Source organism: Meriones unguiculatus, chromosome 4 (assembly GCF_030254825.1).
Source record: "Meriones unguiculatus strain TT.TT164.6M chromosome 4, Bangor_MerUng_6.1, whole genome shotgun sequence".
Taxonomy (NCBI): Eukaryota; Metazoa; Chordata; class Mammalia; order Rodentia; family Muridae; genus Meriones; species Meriones unguiculatus.
This window is the reverse complement of record NC_083352.1, coordinates 72545846-72565892: the sequence shown is the minus strand read 5'-3', so window position 1 is coordinate 72565892 and position 20047 is coordinate 72545846. Positions and strand designations below refer to the sequence as shown.

General features: G+C 44.0%; 1 protein-coding gene across 31 annotated transcripts in view; it reads left to right on the top strand.

Moving 5' to 3' along the window:
* The window catches only part of Kcnma1 (potassium calcium-activated channel subfamily M alpha 1), a 695343-nt gene that overhangs the window by 221651 nt on the left and 453645 nt on the right, over positions 1–20047 (top strand). The window contains exon 3 of one of the 31 annotated variants that reach the window (XM_060382139.1): positions 643–19771. The exons of 29 other annotated variants lie outside the window; for them this stretch is intronic. In XM_060382139.1, the coding sequence (XP_060238122.1) occupies positions 643–666 (24 nt within the window). In that variant the 3' untranslated portion in view covers positions 667–19771. Of the gene's footprint in view, positions 1–632; positions 19772–20047 lie in introns of those variants that run through there. One more of the 31 variants, XM_060382140.1, reaches the window with a different exon arrangement.

Sequence of the window (20047 nt, the reverse complement as noted above, 5' to 3'; positions counted from 1 at the left end):
GGGAGAGCCAGACCTGGTGCCATAGGCCTATTGTCCTAGCAATATGGGAGGCTGAGGTAGGGGGAGCCCCCAGGGCCAGTTTGGACAACTTAGTGAGACTCCGTCTCATAATAAAGAAAGAACGTTAGAGATGTCATTAAGTAGAAGAGTGGTCCCTTTGCACCGTGTGTGTGTGTGTGTGTGTGTGTGTGTGTGTTTGTATGATGTGTGGTATGTGTGTGTGTATGTGTATATGTGTGTATATATGTGTGTAAATGTGTGTATATGTGTATATATATGTATGTGCAATGTGCGTGTGTATGTGGGGTGTGTGTTTATATGTGTATTGTGTGTGTAGTGGTGTGTGTGTATGTGTATGTGTGTAGATATTGGGAGGAGTGAAATATATGGGATATTGCTGTATAGAGGAAAGCCTTTATGTCTGGTTGGGTGGATACCACACCCTGAGGTCATCACCACCCATCCAGTGGGACAGCTTCTGTAGTGGACACCTGGGGCAGCTTTTGTTTCCTGGCCACTTCCCTTCTATTACCATGTCCAGATGCCTTCCACCTCACTCTGCTGTCATTATTTAATCCCCTCCAGACATTTCCTTTTATGGCAAGTCTGGCTTTATCTTCTTCTCGTTTGAGTCATATCCAGGATAAAACGTGGATGCAACAGTGAATAGAAAAGCTACGTCATCCTTCCGTCTTTAATCTGCTTTCATCATAATTGGCCCATTTGGAAGGTTCCATAGGGACAGGCACAATGCCCCTCCACTGGACTCCATCAGCCGCTGAATGATCAAGGTGCCAGGGAAGACTCGAGAGGGAGACCAGCTGGTTTCCATGGCAACTGCTTGCTTAACCCTGCATGCACGCTTCCTTCTTTGCACATAGGTGTGTTGTTTATTATTGGCACAACCTGCCAGTGACCCAATGCCTACGTAGGTGCCAACTCTACCTCCACCTCTGAGGCCATGCTCACCTTTGAGTTGGGCCCTGAAGCTGCTGGTGGAGGCACAGGGTCTGCCTGACTAGAAAATATTCTCCTTCAAGCCCCAGACTTCGTTTCGTTCCGTCTGTCAGCGCAGTGATGGTGATCTCTGGGGAAGCTAGAGATGCTGTTTTAGAACCTTTACAGTTAGACATCATCTTGGCTCCTGCACTGAGTCACAGACCTGAAGAGCTGATGTTGACGCACAGACCTACACAAGCATGCGTGCTGCTGTGCTCTAGGGATGTGTCTGAGCTGGAAGAGTAGACAGAAAGCAGAGAAACGAAGACCTGGTGGGTTGTTCTCCCAAGGTGGCTCTGGGAATCTGAGAGATGGTTGTCTGAATTAAGATGTGCTAGACCTGGGATACTTAGCCTGACTGTGACAGAGCACATTCCTGGTTTGGGTTTCATCTAGAAAAATAATCACATTTTAGTTAGGTTACTTAAATAAACAATATTGTCATCATTTTTCTTTTAAAATTATTTAAAACATCTTTTGTTATGTAATAATCTCATAATGTATGTATTGATCATAACCATCCTAACTTCTTCCTAGTGCTCTTTGGACACTCTGTAAAACATCTCTATTCTGCCTTTGTGTTCTTTTCTGTTTTTTGTTTGTTTTGTTTTGTTTTAACTAACACACTGAGTCAGTTTCATTTTATCTTTAAAAAATGTGTCTCTTAAGTAGATGAGTGCTTATACCAATGAACTGTATGATTAAAATCACATTTTATGTGTGTTTTACCAAAATGAATAAAATATACATATATAAAAATATGTACATATAAATGTATATGCATATATGTTGTGAAATATATAAAAGTGTTTCAGGAAAGGAACCATCTCCTCCAGTCTTCCTGGACCACATTTCTAGAAGCCTTCAGCACACCTTCACACGTAGCCCATGAGCCAGAGCTGAGTTACCAGCTTGCTTATTAGTCAACTGCTGACAAAGGGAAAGTACCACCATGGTTGACTTGACTAACTGAGGTCTACCTAGGACTCTTTCTTCCATCACCTTCATCCGTGAACAAAGTCAGTTGAAGAAGGAGTTGGGATGAGGTCTATTAGAGGCAGACACCACTAATGCCCTATAGCAGTGGTTCTCAACCTGTGGGTCATGACCCCTTTGGGGGTGGCATGTCAGATATCCTGCATATCAGATATTTACATTATGATTAATAACAGTGGCAAAATTACAGTTATGGAGTAGGAATTAAATTTACGGTTTGGAGTCACCACAACTTGAAGAACTGTATGTGGCAGGCATGCATCATAGAATTAGCAAGGTTGAGAGCCACTGACCTGTAGGAAAATGTACAAGGAGGTTAATGTGTGCGAGCATCAGTGTACACAGTTTGACTGCTTCTTACCCTACCTGAAATTAAATCTATCCTTAAGTCTGTCCACAATTATAAATAAATCATCAGTTAATTAAATGTAAAAATAAGTGCCTTGCAGGAAAATTTATGACAGATAGACAGAAAGACAGACAGACAGACACACACACACAGACAGAGACAGAGAGGGAGGCAGACACACACACACACACACACACACACAGACAGACAGAAGAGACAGAGACAACATGTTCTGTCTTGTGTTTCTTCTGAAAACACTGGTTCATAGCATTCATGGCTAAATAGAAAGCCATGAATGAGCTATTCCACCTCAGTTGAAGGCTTCGGTGACCTTGGATGAGGTCACCTGAATCTCAATTTCTTTACCTGTAAAATGGGACTGACACTAGCAGCTGTTTCACAGAGCTGTCGGTGAAGCACTCAGGAAAATGTGCTCATGTTTATAACATACAAGAAGACCCAAGACCAGTGGTCACCAGGGAATGCTTTGGGAACCAGTCCTCTAGACCTCCCTGCCCTGCCTTCCACAGCTTAAATGTGAAGGAACAATGCCACAGGAGCATTTGGCTGGATACAAATGGAGACTCTTGGCATATGGTTTCCAGGCAACATCCTAGCAAAAGAACTTCCTCCTTAGCCTTGAGGCAGCTTCGAGGAAGAGAAGAAAGAGGAAAACTGGTCTGTGAAGATAAAGTCCTCTGCTTTCTGCTACCTCCATTCAGTGGGAATTGATAGACCTCTGTCTGGCCACCGTATTTGCCCAGCTCCAGGACAGAAGGCATTTGCAGTCAGGTCATCTAATGGTCTCGTACTCAGGGCCCCATTGGTCTTGCCCTCAGACTCTTACTTTAAGACCTATTTTAGGAGTTAATGTCTGTCAGGAGAGGATTTGGAGGGTAACTCAGGAGAATGGGAACACACATGGAGGGCTCCTTGGGAACACAGTGCAGTTTTTGTGTGATTTTTTAAAAAATGTCTTCATTAGATCCGAACAAGCTTCTTCCTTCAGATCACTGCCCCGTTGTTGAGAGAAGCCGAAGCTCAGTGCTATAAGGTGCTACAGAGACACCTGTGATTCTGCTGTGCTCTACAGAGAAGGGCACAGAGGGCAGGGGAGAGAGGATGACATTTCCCCAGTGCACAAGTGAAAAGTGTGTTGGGGACAGTGTGACATCCTGCAAATCTGGTATTTTATTTCTATTCATACCCCCATCATTACCTCTGAGTAGTGGTTTGTAGCCCTCACTAACAAAATCTGGTAATGTTTTTTTTGTAGTACTCAGTATGGATAACAAGTGTGTTCTCTGTGCTATCCTCATTTTCCATTTTCACATGTGTGTATGTAGTGAGCATGCACATATGTGTGTGTATTTGAATGTTGTGTGTGTGTGTGTTTGTGCCAGTGTACCTGTTGTATATACATGGAAGCCTGAGCTTAATGTCTGAAATCATCATCAACATTCTTTTACTTTATTCTGTGAGTTGGGGTCTGTCAACCAATCTGAGAGCTCACCAATTTGTCTAATCTTGCTGGACAGCTTGCTCTGGGAGCTCCTCGTCTCCCCTTTTTGGCTGGAATTATATGTAGGCTGCTATGCCTAGCCAGTGCTTATGTGGATTCTGGGAAATCCAAACTCTAGTCCTCATGCTTGACAGGCAAGTGCTTTAATCACTTAGCCATATCTGTAGCTCTGCACAACAGGGAGAGAAGGTCCTGTATTCCTCCCCAGTCTACAGTGTCTACAGGAGAGGCAACCAGTGTGGGTGGCTAGCCAACTTGCCTTAGTAGTGACGATCCTAGTGGCAATGCTACCCAAGTGGGCACTGTATGTTTACTATTGAAAATGACCCAGCCTTACAGGATGGGGCACAAAGTGGGACACTGTCAGCCATTAGCTGGATCTCATTCCATTGGCAACAGTCATGCTCTACAGTTGTAGATGAAAGCCTGAATTGTGACTTTTTCTGATATGCTTTCAAAACCTGAACATCTTTTAGGAGAGTTTGTTTCTTCATGGCTCTTTTCCTGTTGTATGTTTTCCTCCAAATGCCTGGTTTTATCATTGTAGTTTCTCTAGATGCCTCTCTCTGTGCATTCTGCTCCTTTTTTCTCTTATATATTTGTCTCTGCCCCCTAACATGTGTGTGTATTCATTCTTTTGAGGCAGGGTGACAATATCTCATATAGTCCAGGCTGGTCTCATACTTGCTGTATAGCTAAGGCTGACCTTGAACTCCTAAACTTCTTGCCTCCATTTCCCAAGAGCTTATATAGCATGCATGCTTTACCATGTCTGTGTTCCTTTTCCTTTAATTTCTTCTTTCATCTCTGTGCCTGTTAGTACCATGAAACTGTTCATTTAAAAGAATTTAAGTGAGTTCTTCCTTGCTTATTGGGTGGAGAGTATTTTAGACTTCAAATTAAAACAGATAATGACTTTAAGGTTTGATGAAACCAAGTTGTCATTTTGCTTAGTTAAAAACATTATGATTGGTCACCGGACAGTGGTTCTTGCTGGCATGGGGAGGTCTGGAAGTCCTGTGGCCCTGTGTTTGTTCTATTGCTATTCTGCATTATCTGCTATTTAATCTTACAGAGAAATCATTAAACGTATACTCTTTTTTACTCTGTCATGAGAAAGCCTTGCTCTTCCCCACATAGATGAAACATGGGCTTCTTCCCTGAACCAGGGACTTCTGATTAGAAACCAGACAATTACCGAGGATGTCAGAGCATCTCATCCTGGAGTTTGTAATTGAACAATAAAAATGTGTGCACACACAGAGGCCACAGAGTAAGACTTTTAATTTGAATCAGAGAATGAGGAGAAGCACTATCTCTTACAATATGGCACAGATGCTCTCATGATGAATAATGGCCCTGTCCTGAAATTACATCCTTACTGCTGAGCATTGGCTGTAGATTGGAAAGTTGATGGTGATGATGATTGTGCCTTGAATTTGCATACAGAACCCTGCTCCCTGCCACTTGTTAAGGCTCTTGTATTCAGATCTGGCAGGTGAACAGTCCAGACTTGTGTCTTTGGGGGGGCATTATGAGAGGGTGCCGATGCTGGCTGTGCATATTCACATGGGTCCTCATGGAAGGATCTACCCGATCATCAAGTAGGAACATTTTCCTTCCATGACCTGCTGGCTCGCCACTGCCCTGGATTGTGTGGACCAGGGTGCTCCATGTGAATGAGTACACAAAGCATTTACAGGCAGTGGCTTATTTTCTCAGGTATTAAGTGATTTAAATGCTGAGGAATTGTGTGATCTGAAGCCTCCTGCCTCTATCTGCCCCGAGGCAGCATCTCAACTTTTGGTTTTGGTGCTAAAAGGGGTTTTGGGCCTCTAAAGAAAATAGCCCATGTTTCTCGTGCTCTGTGAACCAGGAAGGAAATAAAATGCTGTGAGGGCTTTACCTTGTTTTTCCTTCAAGTAAACTAGGTGCTAGGCATTCTTATATTCTTCACACAAAAGGGAACCTACTATCAGAATATTTGTGTAACTTACTGGCGGTTGCACAGCAGCTCAGTGGTCGGATTTGACACTCTCAGACCTTCTCCAATAGCCAAAGCTTCTGAAGTGATGGCTTTTATACTCTTAGAGGCCTGGAGCTCTGGGTTCACTGTTAAAAATCTAGCTACTCTGAATAAATCATCACAGGAGCTGTGCTCCCATCATGTGCCCTACCCAAGGAGTTCTGTGAGATCCTGAACACTTCAACAGTGTGCTCATGATGCTATGCCAACTCTAGAAAGCCATCCCTTCAGAGAAGAGGGCATGTCTGCTTGTCTACTTCCCGGGAATGTCCTGTCTAGTTCGTGCCACTGCTTCCTTCCTCTTGTAGGTGGAAGTAAGCATTCAACAATAATCTCTTGAGGGCCTACCACTCCTTTTGTGAGACAACTAAAAGGCATTCATAGGTGTCTCTGTGTCTTTCAAAGGAAAGGGAGTAACCCTCAGCAAAGTGTGGATGGCCTAAGAGAAAAGACTTGAGGTGAGGTGGGAAGAAGTGATGCCTCCTATGTAGCCAAAGGTTGGAGTAATATGAGTCAGAACCTCTGGAGGGTCAGCAGGTTCAGGCACAGAATGAGCCCAGGATCAAACTGTTCTGGAATGTATTCTGGGCAGACTTGCTTAGCTCCCATTAACCTCCCTTCTCTCCAGATGTTTCTAGTTGAAAAAAAATGTTCTGGCTCTTCCAATATTGGTAAGGAGCCAGGTACTCTCTTGAGATGGCTATTTAAATATTCCAAAAATCCCCACGAGTAACGGTGTGACATCATATACTTTTACCTGAGACATTTGGTCACCTCTGGCTCCTGGGTTAGAGTATGTGAAGATGGTGCTGTCCTGCTGCAGGGCCCCCTATTGACAGGGTCCACAGCCATATGTTATCCTGCCCAAAGCTATTTTCCCTTGCAATGCATAGAGATAATATGCCTGGAGCATTTGTGATGGAGAAGGTACATAAAGCCTAACCTCTATTTAGAATATACCAGACTCTGTAAGAAGACAGATGAATGGTGTCTGTGTTCCTAAGGTTGGATTCAGGCTGCCCTCTGGTCACAGCACTGCCATATGTCCCTTTGCTTACCCCAGTTTCAGTCATGTTAGGAGAAAGAACACCTTGAAGACAGAGAAGACAGGACAGTTGCAGAACTGAGTGTTTGCAATTTACAGCAGGGCTCTCGTTTCAGACACAGACACAAATGCAGACCAGTTGTGTTGCAGGTAACTTTTTTTTTTATTTAACATGTTTTATTGGTATCTGACATTTACATTTTTATAAACCAGTATTAAAATTCATATCTGTTTTTTAGTTTGTGGAGATCTTTCAAAGCATGCATCCATCTTGCTATTGTGTTGTTATATTCTGAGAAGTGTTCTCTGTTCCCTGGTAACTGCATCTCTTCTCTATTGACTCTATAGAGTCAAATATACTTTTAAAAAGCAGCTCCTGAGCAGATATTTATTAGAGGGTCTGTGTTACTACTCCAAGAGGGAGGAGGGGAAGGATGAGAAGGGCACAGAGTGTGGTGCGGGGATGGGGAAACCTCCACCACTCCCTGGAGAGTACAGGACCTCAAAGGGACCTCAGCATTGTCCCAAATGGCCTGACACTGGGTGATTCTTCATCCTCAGTTAGTGATAGAAGACTGGCTGCCCCCAAAGCCTTGACTGGGCATCTCTCTGGTAACTGAGCCCCACCAATGCTCCCTTGGAAGGCTCTCTGCCTATACCAGGGCTTTGTCGAAGTCTTAGAGGCAGTGTGTCTGTCTGTAAGGGGCTTGCAGAGTTGTGCCTCAGACGCCAGCATCCCAAGGTCTCATGCAGGGCTGTGGAAGGCAGCACTTCAGTTAACTAGGGCAGGTGTCAGATCTGCAGCCCTGGGCGAGTCCTCTTAGCAGTCTTGCTTTCTTAAGGAGGGAGGTAAGACTGCCATGTTAAGCAATGTCCAGGGATCACAAAACAAGCCAGGAAGGCCTTAGGAACCACACTCACATCCCACTCCAAAAGTAGTTTGTTTTCCTGAGGTTAGAATCACCTGTGTCACTGAGGGCCGAGCAGAGGTGGTGGCGGGATCCTCAGTCCCTCAGCCTTCCTTTGCCACACTTGACTGTCTCCAGTGTCACCTCTTTGTCTATTCTTTGGCTCTGCAGTTACCACATGTGTTGTGTATCTCTCTCCATCCTCCACAAAGTCCTCACTGCTTCCCCAGCCTACCAGCCTTTTTTACCCCTTGACTTTTCTCAGCACTCTTAGGGAGACATAGTTTTATTCTAATTGCTACACTCTGTAAATACCACCTCAGTCTCCCAAGAGACTGTACACTCTCAAAGGGCAGGGCTGTTGCATGTATATGGTTTAGGACTATGAACCTAGGAAAGCCATGTTTAAGCACTTAAAAGGCATGGCTATAAGCCTCCTCCCTGGGAATCTGAGTGCTGAGATTTCATGGTACCCACCAAACCTCAGGGCTCATGGAGACCCCCACTAAATTCCCATAGAATTCAGTCTAACATGGTCTTATGTCTGTGCCTTTTGGGGGTCTGTGTTCGCTCGGACTCACAGACCTAGAAGAGGACAAGCTGTGTAGATCATGTATGACTCAGGATTTCAGAGCATGGAGTACTGGTTGACCACAAGGGAGGGCTCCATTTAAACCAATGAAACCAGATTTGGGAAACATCCGAAGAGGAATTTGAACTCAAAGCCTTGCTGCCATCTTACCCTGTGACCTGTCACTTAATCGCACAGCCAAGGATGTATTAAGAGCTGGAAATGTGTAAATGTTTAGAGAGCTGTGAGCTGCAAGCTGTAAATGGCCATGGCATGTTTATTATGAGACTGCAGCTCAGAAATGAAACTATAATAGCTTTGTATTTTATTGTTGTTTACTTTTTGGTGGATAGAATTACTGAACTGATGGATGGAAGGATTATTCTGGTTGTTAAATATTTGGAATTTGCTAGTCTTTTGATGTAACATCTTCTACAACTACTTGTAAAGCGAGCCCAGACTTGCTTTGATTAGCTCAGGGCTAGGGTTGGGCAGAGGCTGGAGATAGAGGCGACCCCACTCCACATTACTCACAACACTACCTTTTAAGAGGGCAGGCCTTCGGTGGTGCCTGGAGCAGGGGTTTATCTCTTATGAGCTCCACTTCATGAGATTCTCAAGGTTTGAGTGGTTGTAAAGGTGCTCAGAATGCAGAACGTGGAGATACTGAATTAGCTGCTGACATATGTGGAGGCCAATTGGTTCTTCTTTCTGTCTCCTGTAAACAACCGAATTTCCCATGTCTTCCTAGTGGCTTTCCAATATGGTCTTCTGGTCACTGTGTGTGTCTCCCTCCTCCCCTGCAGGACTTTTGGCCATGGCTCCTTCTGTTGAGGAGGTTTGTTGATTCATCTATAAATAGTCCCGCTTGAATCAACAAGGGAGCGCTCAGAATGGCATCTCTTCCACAACGGCTTTCTGAGCCACCAGCTAGAAGCTGTGGGTTTCTTTTCTAAAGGCCTTCTTTGTCCATGAGAGAAATCTGTAGGGTAGGTGGGAGCCATCTTGTCTTGTGCTAGTTGGATGGTTTGAAAAAAAAAAAGAGGGAGAAGCATGCAAGTGAAAAGTTGAATGAAAGCACACATGGGTAGAGTAGAGTGTGCCCTGGTTCAAACACACAGTTTCAGCTTTCACCTGTCAGTAATCAGCGCTGGAAGCAACAGCCGCCTTTTCTGTTATTTGAGAATGAAGTGGTGTACATACTTGGATGTCTAAGGCTATGTAAGTGTTAGCTGTTGACATTGTTGTTTTGAAATCACTCCAGGAGACATTCAGTGGTATGTGGAAATTAATTTCAGATTCTGCCTTGAGGTTAGTGATTCCTAGGGCTTTCACTTTTTTCACCCAAGCTTATTTCTTTATGTTATCAGTGAGGAAGCTGTTTCTACATTAGGGGAGAGGTATTTGCCCACATTCAGAGTTGGCAGCAAGCTGGGTGTCAAGGTACAAAAATCAAAACATGGGAAATGTGACTTATACAAGTTTAGAATGTGTAATGTCTGATAGTTCCCTTAGCTTATTGCTGGGGGAGCCAGCATGGTGGCAAGGTGAGGTTCCTAGGCATTGGGAGAAAAAAGTGTTGGGATGAATTGCTAGATTAGGGTAAAAGCAGGTTGATGTCTTACAATAGAATAGAGATATAAACTTTGAGATTGCATTTCCTGTGGAAATGAATCTTTTGTATTTCTACTACAGTGTTAACATTGTCTCTCCAAAATCTGGACATTTTTTTTAATTCATAATATATAATGAGTGGAAAGTTCTTTCCCCTAGAGAATTTAGTGTTCTCTGAGTGGATTGGTAAATCATGCTCTACCTGTGGCATTAACGAGGCATGCTTCCTTTCTGTGTCTTAAATTGATGATGGCATCAAGTCTTCCCACAGGGAATTGCCCCTCAGCTTCCTACCTTCTGCTCTCCTGCTGGGTGCAGAAAACTTGTGTCCTTGCTTCCATTCTTCACTGGAGAAATGAGGCTTGTGATATAACTGTGCCAGGCTGCACACTTATGACTTAGAGCTAGGCAGGGCAATGTAAGAAGGTCACAGAGTCCTGGACACAGAAGAGCTTGACCTGCAAGAAAGAGATGGGCCTTGGCAAACAATTAAACTACCATCTGACAAAGACAGTGACAGGCAAATGTGCAAAGAGGGAAGAGGCCAGAAAAGGGGCAGTGGCAAGGTGAGGGTGCATGGGGGGCAGTTGGCCAAGTAGAGCGATAGGAAAGGACTGGGAGCAAGGCATGAACCTGGGATTTCAAAGACTGTAGGCTGTTTGGTGGAAACAAATGGCTCAGTAAATTGCCTGTGTAGAGTGTGGAGAGGAAGGAGTAAAATGCTTTCCACTAAGTGTGCACATGTTGAGCATCTCTCACAGGCCACCTTCTGTGATTGGCCCAGAGGAATGAATGCAGGGGTCCTGGAGATGACAGAAAGCCATCTTGATCCATCTGTAATGGTTTCAGGAGCTAGGGCCTTGGCTGTATTGAAGGGCAGGGAGGGAGAAAGGTGATTGAAATAGAAAGGTTGGTAAAAGTCCAGCCCTTTTATGAGTGAACCTTTGAATAGCAATCCCTGACCAAACAGTTCACCAGTGCCTAGAACCTTCTGTATGATAAGCCCCCAGCCTTCCCCTAGGAGGGCAAACAAGTTCAAGCACCTGATGATGTCCTAGTAAGGTTGGCAGTTTGGCTGAAGAGACAGAGCCTGGTCACAGAAGAGCTGTGCAAAGGCAGGGCCATGTGGTGCTTTGGCTGGAGGTCACATATTATACTGAGCAGAGTTCACTCTGGCCAAAAATTGTGAGGCCAGAACAAACAGGAGGGAAAGGAAAGTGAGAGAGCCAGGGTGTCTGACTCAGAGTGAATGCGTAGCCTGTGTTCCTCATTGTCTACAAAGCAGACCAAACAGTACTAGCCAGCACTTGTGTGAAACTTAGGCAACATGTCAGCCTTTGCCCTTATTTAAATGGGGTCTTTAACAGTTCAGGCTTTGAGGGAAGGAGAGCTTTTTGTGGCATACTTGGAGAGGAGGGATTTCTGGAAAGGGGATACTTCAGGTAGACTAAAGAGCATAGAAGGATGTAGGTAGGCCCACAGACCCCGGCAGCATTTGGAAGCTGCGACTTTTACTCCATCTCCAGGGAAAGCACTTGAGGAGGTGCTATACGAAGGGTGGCAGGGCGCAGGGTTGAGTCTTGCCGAGGACCTCAATTTCCTAGTGGTGTGAGTAGGGGCCAGGAGAGCCATGCAGGAAAGGGTTGACCAGCAGAACAATAGTCTTCCCAGCTGTGAGAACAGCTGACCTGGAGGCCTGGTTAACAGTGACTAAATCCCCCCACCCCCACAGGGGAGCCAGACATTGACACTTTAATGAAGTCTTCTGAGTTTTTGCATGTTGTCAATAGTAAAAACAATCTAAATTGGTCCAGAGATAGTCCTCTCGTCTATGGAAGGGGAATTCCCAACCTGTGGCTCTTTATAGCTGGTGCAGTCACTGAAGGTCCTTAGTGTCACAGTGTCAGGTGGCAGAGGGACAGTATGAACCTGGGAAACTGAATAAGGATCCAGGAAGAATGGGAGCTGGGCTATGTGGTGTTGTGACCAGGGGTCACATGTGGTGCGCAGAGCTCACCCTGGCCAAGAATCTCAAGTCCAGAACAGACAAAAGGGGAAATGAAGGTCCGGGAGCCAGGGTGTCCGACTCAGTGTGAACAGAATAATTTCTGCTTCTTCTCCTCTCTGTCTATAAAGAAGACTAGGCAGTGCTGGCCTACACATGTGAGCAGCACAGATAATTAACACTTAATCCAGATGCCCTCATTTGAGTGATTCAGGGTCTTCATAAATGAGACAGTGACAAGAATGTTATACAGACTAGGGGTGGGGACACCTAGTCTACAAGAGCCACAGGTGCTCCACAGGAACTCTCTGAGTCTCTGAGCATCAGGTACTGTGTGTGTGTGTGTGTGTGTGTGTTTCACACTCTAAACTTCCTATAAAGCACACAATACTGAGACTCGTCTTCGTCTTCAAGATCAAGGACACAGAGATGGTCATTGGCCAGACTTGGATTGGGACAAGATTCTGAAGTGCTTTCCTGCATATCTAGCCACCACACTGACCCATGCTGAATCCACCCTATACATGTATCCTTGTATAGATCTTCTCCTTCTTGGAGAAGAACAAGACAGAGAAGCCCCACAGCTTCTCTGACCCAGCATTAACAGGCTTTGCCTCTGCCACTGAGGCATTATCTATGTTGGGATTCTATGATTCTAAAGGTCCTTTGAGTAATAACCTCCACCAAAGAGCTAGCAATCAGAGATGCCTCAGCCTCAGGCAGGCAATGGCAGTGGTATTAAGAGTGAAGGTAGCAGCCTTGCAGGGAGCCCTTTGTTTTCAACATATGTGGATGTGCTTTGTGCATGAAACAGGTTCATGGCTGTCTACAGAAGAGGCCTTCCAACCAGGCTGCCACTGAGGTCCTGCTCTGGATGCCTTGCATGCAGCACTTGCTGTTTTCATCACTCTTTGCCCTTCTGTTCTCTCTCTGGATATTCTCAACTCCCACCCCAAATGGCCCAAAGCTTCAAAGAGAAGTATTATTGATGTCATTAAGTCTATTTTTAGCCTGCTTGTGGTTGGTGCACATCCAAAGCTGAAGCATTAAGTTTTATATCTATTTTATCTACATCAGCAACTCTTTCCTCAAAAACCCATTAAAAGATAACAGAAACTGCTATCTTCAGACAACATTCAACTGGTTCATATTTTGACTGCAAATATGTCATGTCTCATCCTGCTGTAGCTGAGACATGCATTTAACATTTCCAAGGAGCCACAGAAAGAGACAAGGAGAACTTTGATTGCCCTTAGAGATTGGAGACTGCATGTCCTCTCAGCTGTGCAGCTGTGTTTCTGTCTTAGCAGTGGAGGGAGGTGGAAATAGAAGTAAAGATGCCCCCATGTCATCAAGAAGGATTTGAGGTCACAGATCTTTTTTATTAGATGCTCCTCGTATGTGTACATATGTTCTCTCTCTTCTCCTTTTCTTACTATCTCTGGCTTCAGAGAGTGCAGGAGGAAACCAAAGCATGGGCTACTGATGTTTGATTTCTTTATCAGGCAGAATAAGAAACTCTAAGGTACAAGGAATGTGTTGAACCATCCCTTTTGATAAGTCTGTCCACCAGAAATGCTCCATGAAAGTTAGTACTAAGGTGACCCTCTATCCTTGAAGGATGCTACAGCATTGAAAAGGAACAAACTTGGAGCACTTATCAGATTGATTTGATAAACATGGGGCCAGGACCACAGGAACCTAGACTCTCATTATCCCTTATTTGTATCTAGACAGAGGTTCACAGCCGAAAAACTTATAGAAAAAAAAAATCCCAGTCTGGGGATATATCCCAGTGGGTAAAAGATTTGCCACACAAGGGCAAGGACCTGAGTTCTAATCCCAAGCACCCACCTGAAGCTGGTGTAGCAGCACTCTCCTATCCCATTCTCTTCTAGTAAGATGGGAGGCAGAGTCAGTAGAATCTCCAGAGGTTTACAGGTCAAATAGGCTGGCAGTGATGAACAACAAATCAATTCAGTCTCAAATAAGTTGGAAGGTAAGGACCAATGCCTGAGTTTCTCTTCTGACCTTTGTACTCACACATGCAAGGGCACACAATTATGCACACACAAATATATATCAGACACATACATATACATATACATAATGCACACACATACAATGAGAATTTTTAAAAAATTGCCCCAGTATGTAGTTCACCTTAAGAGCTTTGTCTGAGAAAGACTTGATTTATAGGTCAGTGGCTACCTGGTCAGATGCAGGCTGGATCTCTACTTCTGTTTCCCCTGGCTGTGAAGGGCGCTGGGGCTAAGCTGTATTCAGGACTCCAGAGACAGGATCTACACATGTTGGCTGAATGCTTCATGGAACCAGGCACATCCCCTTGCTTCCATGCTGCTGTGTTCTTCTGCTGTAGATACTGGTCTTCAGTTCTTGTGAGAACACATGTTTACTCAGTACCAGGCTCACAGGATTTAGTTTATGTGCCTCACACAGTCTTATAGCTGGGGGCCAGAACACATCCACCTTAGAGATGAAACACACTGCTTCCTAAGGACTCCAGCTTAGTGCCAGAGCCTCTGAACTTATCCCAGAAGATACATCTCACTCTACTAAAAACTTAGGTGCACCTGCACATATAAAGATGTGAGTGTGGAAAGCAGATCCATAGTGGCATTAAAGCAGTCACTCTCACCATTACTAATACCGCCACCATCACTGCTGTGTGTGCCAGCCTCACTGTCTTTACCGTCCCATCACCACCTCCATAACCATGTGTAGTGAGAATTTTGGAATTTTGGTTTCTTTAAAAACACAGATATCTTATAAGAATATGTTTTCATTTTAATCCCAGGTGTGAGACTATGGGGTTGCTTGATAACAGCTGGCTGTGATTTGCCTCGTGCTCTGGCAGAAGCATGATGTTTGCCAGCTGCAGATAGTTTCTGTGATTGTGTGATGTTTGGAAGTCTTTTCAGAGGATATATAAGTGTTAGGGCCCTGAAAGATGGGGTGGGTTGTTGGTTGTGATTTGTTAAGTAGTCATGTACAAAGAAGAAACAGGAAGAAAAAGAAATTAGATATTCTGGCAGTGAAGATTGAACTTGCCCCAAGGAACTCAATGCCCCTAATCAACAGTAAGTAATCTAACCATAACACTGCCCCATTCTGATCCCTGATTTTAATCAGGGTTCTCTTTCTCTTTTTTCCCCTCTCTATTCTTTTTTTCCCTCTTTTCTAGTGTTAGGAGCTTGAAAGGTTGAAAGAAAAATGGTGGAGAATGGTGGAGGAAAGGTCTCTCAAAGTAGCAAAGTCCAGTTACAGCCATGCCATCATCATCATCATGAAATCACATTAGTCTAGAGTTTTGCAGTCTGTGTGATACAGCAAAGATAAAAAGTTCTAGTAATGAAGTAGTCATGTATCAGACTTGGGGGTGGGTGGGTAACATTCTTTAACCAATCAAACCGGAATGGTCTACTTATCCACCTGTCCACAGTAAGTCAGGTAAAACAGCCAAGTTATAGGCCACGTGGTGGTGGTACACACATTTAATCTTAGCACTCAGAAGACAGAAGTAGGTGGATCTCTTGAATTGGAGGCCAGCCTGGTCTATAGAGTGAGTTTCATCACAGCTAAGGCTTCACAGAGAAACTATGTTTGAAAATCATCCATACAAACAACAACAAGAAAAAGCTGAAAAAGGAGATTTGGTCAATATGTCAACATTGGGAGGGACAAAGATTCAGTGCTTCTGGTCAAGCCAATTTTTAGGCATCCTTAAATGAAGAGAAGCCTTAGCTAAAGTGTCAGAGTTACTATACCTAGGCAGTGCCCTATTAACATATGGTCCCACCCACCATTAACTCATCATTTTCTCTTCTGTAAGGTCGTCTAACAAGTTGTCAATCTCTTCACAAAAAAAACTTTCCTCTCTGGTTGGTCTAGACTTTAGGTATTTTCTTCTCTTAGCATGAACTCCCTGAGGAGAGTCTAGTTTATTGGTGTCCATTGATTGTTTCTATAGTCTGATGACCAGGTCATTTACAGCAATAGATTTAAAGCTCATGTGCCCAGTTCCCAGCAACTCACAATGTACCTCCTTGGAGTTGAATAAAGAAGACACACTAAATAAGTAGTTGAATAAGGAAGACACGCTAAATTACTCACCTCATCGCAGTCTGTGTGAGTTGATGCTTTTCTTCAAGCCCTTATTATGTCTTATTCTTTTTGTAATTTATGTACTTATGTGAGACCTAGATGGAGTCCTTACCACACTCTCAATTTTTTAGAAACTATCTTAAAGACATATTGGGAGTTAAGGTTAGAGAGGTTGGTAGTCCAAGAAGAGAGAGAGAGTTGATTTTATTTTATTAGTGTCCACCAAGATCTCCATGAGAAGTGAGGTGAATGGCCTGAACCATTCATCATAAAGCAAGCAGCTGGAGGCAAGTTCATGCAGACTGAAGGGTCAATATAACAAAGTGAACAGAGACAGACACAGTAGAGATCAAAGGAAAGAAATTAGCTAATGTGGCCATATAATATGGGAACACACATATAATGAATGGATAGTATTGTATCTTTGTGTATTGGCTAATCTGCCCAAGTGTCTTCTTTACCCCAGCTAAAAAATCCTCCTTTGCTTTAGAACATCTGGGCTTTAGTCCTCTGAAGTGGTCACCTACCTTGTAATGACTATGAACAAGTCAATAAAACCATCTCTCAAAGGTTTCTGGAAGTTCTCTGGGTTGCTTAGAGTTAGAGAGAAGCCATTGTCTGTAGTGAGGTGAGTGAGATGAGCTGGGGTAGGAACAGGTGCCCAGATTTCTCATGTTGGATGCTGAGGATCAGGCCTCTCTATCACTTGCTCCAATTACTCTGCTTCTTTTAGTAACCATAGTTATTCTCTCAATTCAGATGGATCTTGCCCTTCACTTTTCTTGACAATTACTCTCTGACAGTGTTCTCCTAGCTGCATAAAACCTCAATCAATCCTTCATTAGAATGCCACAGAAAATAAAAGCCTTTCCCTTTATTTCCTTTTTTTCCCCCCAAGCAGATTGGATTCATTGTAGTTCCATTGGAACAGAAGTCAGCTCTGAAAGCAGGTTCAGATTGTAGCATGGCTCCTGTTGATTATAGATAAGTAATTTTAGCAACTGCCATAAAGTAAAAATTTTTTAAGCAAAAGCAGGTAAACAGGCCAATCCAGCCTTCTGGTCTACCCTGCCCACCCTGCTGTGGTATAAGGAGGATACTATGCTATGAAGTCTTGCTCCTCCATTCAGGCTGAGGCACTCAGCCTGTATCAACTTGCAATGAGTCCAAGCTTCTAATTCTGGTTTTGATACTCACTGATTGTAAGACTATGGCAAGCTACATGCCTCTTGGAATCAGTATTCACTCATCAAAAAAATAGTCATGTTGAAAATCAGGAGCTAACAGGAGGGCCGTATAAAAATCCAGGTGCACTGGCACTCCAGCCTTGGAAAGGCAGAGATGGATGGAACTTTGAGGCTTCGTGGCTAGCCAGCCTGAGAATCAGTGAGTCCCAAGACAGTGGAGACTGTCTCAAAAAATGAGGTAATAGTGACTGAAGTCAGCCTTGTGGCTGGCACATGCACCCCCCACTTATGTGTGTACTCACATTGTAGTGGCTTGAATAAGTATGGCTCCTAGTAGGCTTATATGTTTGAACATTTGGTTCCCATTTGATACAAAAATTGGGGAAAGATTGGGAGGTATGGCCTTGTTGGAGGATGTGTTCCCCTGGAGCAGACTTTAAGGTTTCCAAAGCTTCACTTAGTATTCTCTGCTTCCCACTGTCGATCAAGATACAAGCTCTCAGCTACTGCTCCAGTGACATACCTGCCTGCTGGCTGCTATGCTTCCCCCCATGATGGTCATAGACTTACCTTCTGAAACTGTAAAGTCCCAAATATACTGTTCTGGAAGCTGCCTGATCATAGTGTCTTATCACAGCAGTAGAAAAGTAGCTAAGACACTTGGAGTTGCATACAAAGTGGTTATGTTGCTAACTCCTGATTTTAGCATGAAGCTCACCAGGCAGCAGCTTCTTTATTTGTGGTTTGGGGGAACTTTGAAAATTGGCCTTTGAGATCTAAGTGACTAAATGAAGGCAGATGTTGGGGAATTGAATTCTTTTCTTCTAGATTATATAGTTGAGGATCTATGGGACCCAGCACATTGTGGTAAACTGGTGAAAGAAATAAAATTTTTGTCCCTGACCTCACAGAGTTTACCCTGTGGGAAGGGTAATCAAGAACCAAAAGACATGGGGATAGGTTTCTTTTTAAACTAACAGGAAAGTAGGAGAGAAAAGATGGAGGTAATTTGCCTTAGGGCATGGTCAGGGTAGCATGGAAAACTATGAAGGGTTGAAAAGAAGGAAGTGCTAGAGTAATTTTGCTTCTTAAGACCAGATGGAGTCAACTTGAAGAAGAGCTATTTAGAACACAAATGCTTTTTTTTTTTTGTGGGGAGAGCTTATGCACAATGCTGAGGGCTGACATGAGGCAGGAGTGGCTGTTGGTGAGTGTCTTTGGCTCTTCTTGTCTCCAGTCTCTGTGGTAAAGCTGAAACAGCTCATTGGTGTTAGAGTCTCTGGGGGTTGGGAATCCTGCTCTTCTGAATGTGTGTAGGCTTTCTTATGTCTTCATGGCTGAGAATTCTAGAGAGTAGATATTCCAAAAATGGCAGCTGTTCAGAATTCCAAGTTGATGACTTTATTTCACAACTGATTGGAAGTGTGAAGTGTCAGGCAGGTTAAGGGAAAGAGGTCAAGGAAGCTTACTTCATCATATGCAGAAAAGGACTTTTTAAGAAACAAACTACTTTCACCTCCCACTGCAAGTAGGTTTTGAGTTGTTTATCTCAAGGCCTGTGGATGCTGGTGCGCTTGGGAACATGTCCTCACTGAGAGATTGCCTAAGTTTGGCCAGCATTCCATTTCTTCTGCACTGGCAGGTAAACTGTGAGCAGCTGAAGTGCCATGTGTGCCTTCTTGCTGCTTCAGCTTGGTGAGTATAGTGGTTCAGTTTGGTTTGGTTTGGAGGGTAACAGGGGCAGTTTCTCTTTATACTGTCCCTTCTGTAGTTGAGCAGATGGTTTATGTGGAGTCTGAAGTCAATTTTACTGTTGCATGCTTTTTTATGAGCTCTCTACCAGACAGGGTCTTTGGGTGAGGAGACTCATAGAAAAATGATCTAAGCATATAGACAGTGGCTGAGACATCCTTCAAGCCTTGTTCTGTGGACTACATGGCCAAGTCTGAGGTGTCTTTGTACAGCTTCCCACATTTACTGATTAAGAGTCTGCTGAGACTCATAGCCAAACTTTGGGCAGAGTGAAGGGAATCTTATGAAAGAAGGGGGAGATAGAAAGACCTGGAGAGGCTGGAGCTCCCCAAGGAGAACAGAACAAAAAAAAATTGGGCACAGGGGTCTTTTCTGAGGCTGAAACTCCAACCAAAGGCCACTCATGGAGATAACCTAGAACCCCTGCACAGATGTAGCCCATGGCAGCTCAGTCTCCAAGTGGGTACTCTAGTAAGGAGAACAGGGGCTGACTCTGACATGAACTCAGTGGCTGGCTCTTTGATCATCTTTGATCATCTCCACCTGAGGGGGAAGCAGCCTTAGCAGGTCATAGAGGAAGACAATGCAGCTAGTCCTGATGAGACTTGATAGGCAAGGGTCAGATGGAAGGGGAGGAGAACCTCCCCTATCAGTGGACTGGGGAAGGGGCATGGGAGGAGAAAAGCAAGGGAGAGAAGGGTTGGAAGGGAACAAGGGAGGGGGCTACAGCTGGGATACAAAGTGAATAAATTATAATAAATAAATTTTTTAAATAGTCTGCTATTTTCCAGGTACTTTTTATTATGCTATCATCCCATGTTTCTCTCCCAGTAGTGCTTCTTTATACAAATGGTACAACTGAGGCTCACAGTGGTGACAGTTTGCTAAAGGCATAAACATGCTAGTAGACTCAGGACCTGGATGCAAGTCTTCCTGACTCTCCCATGT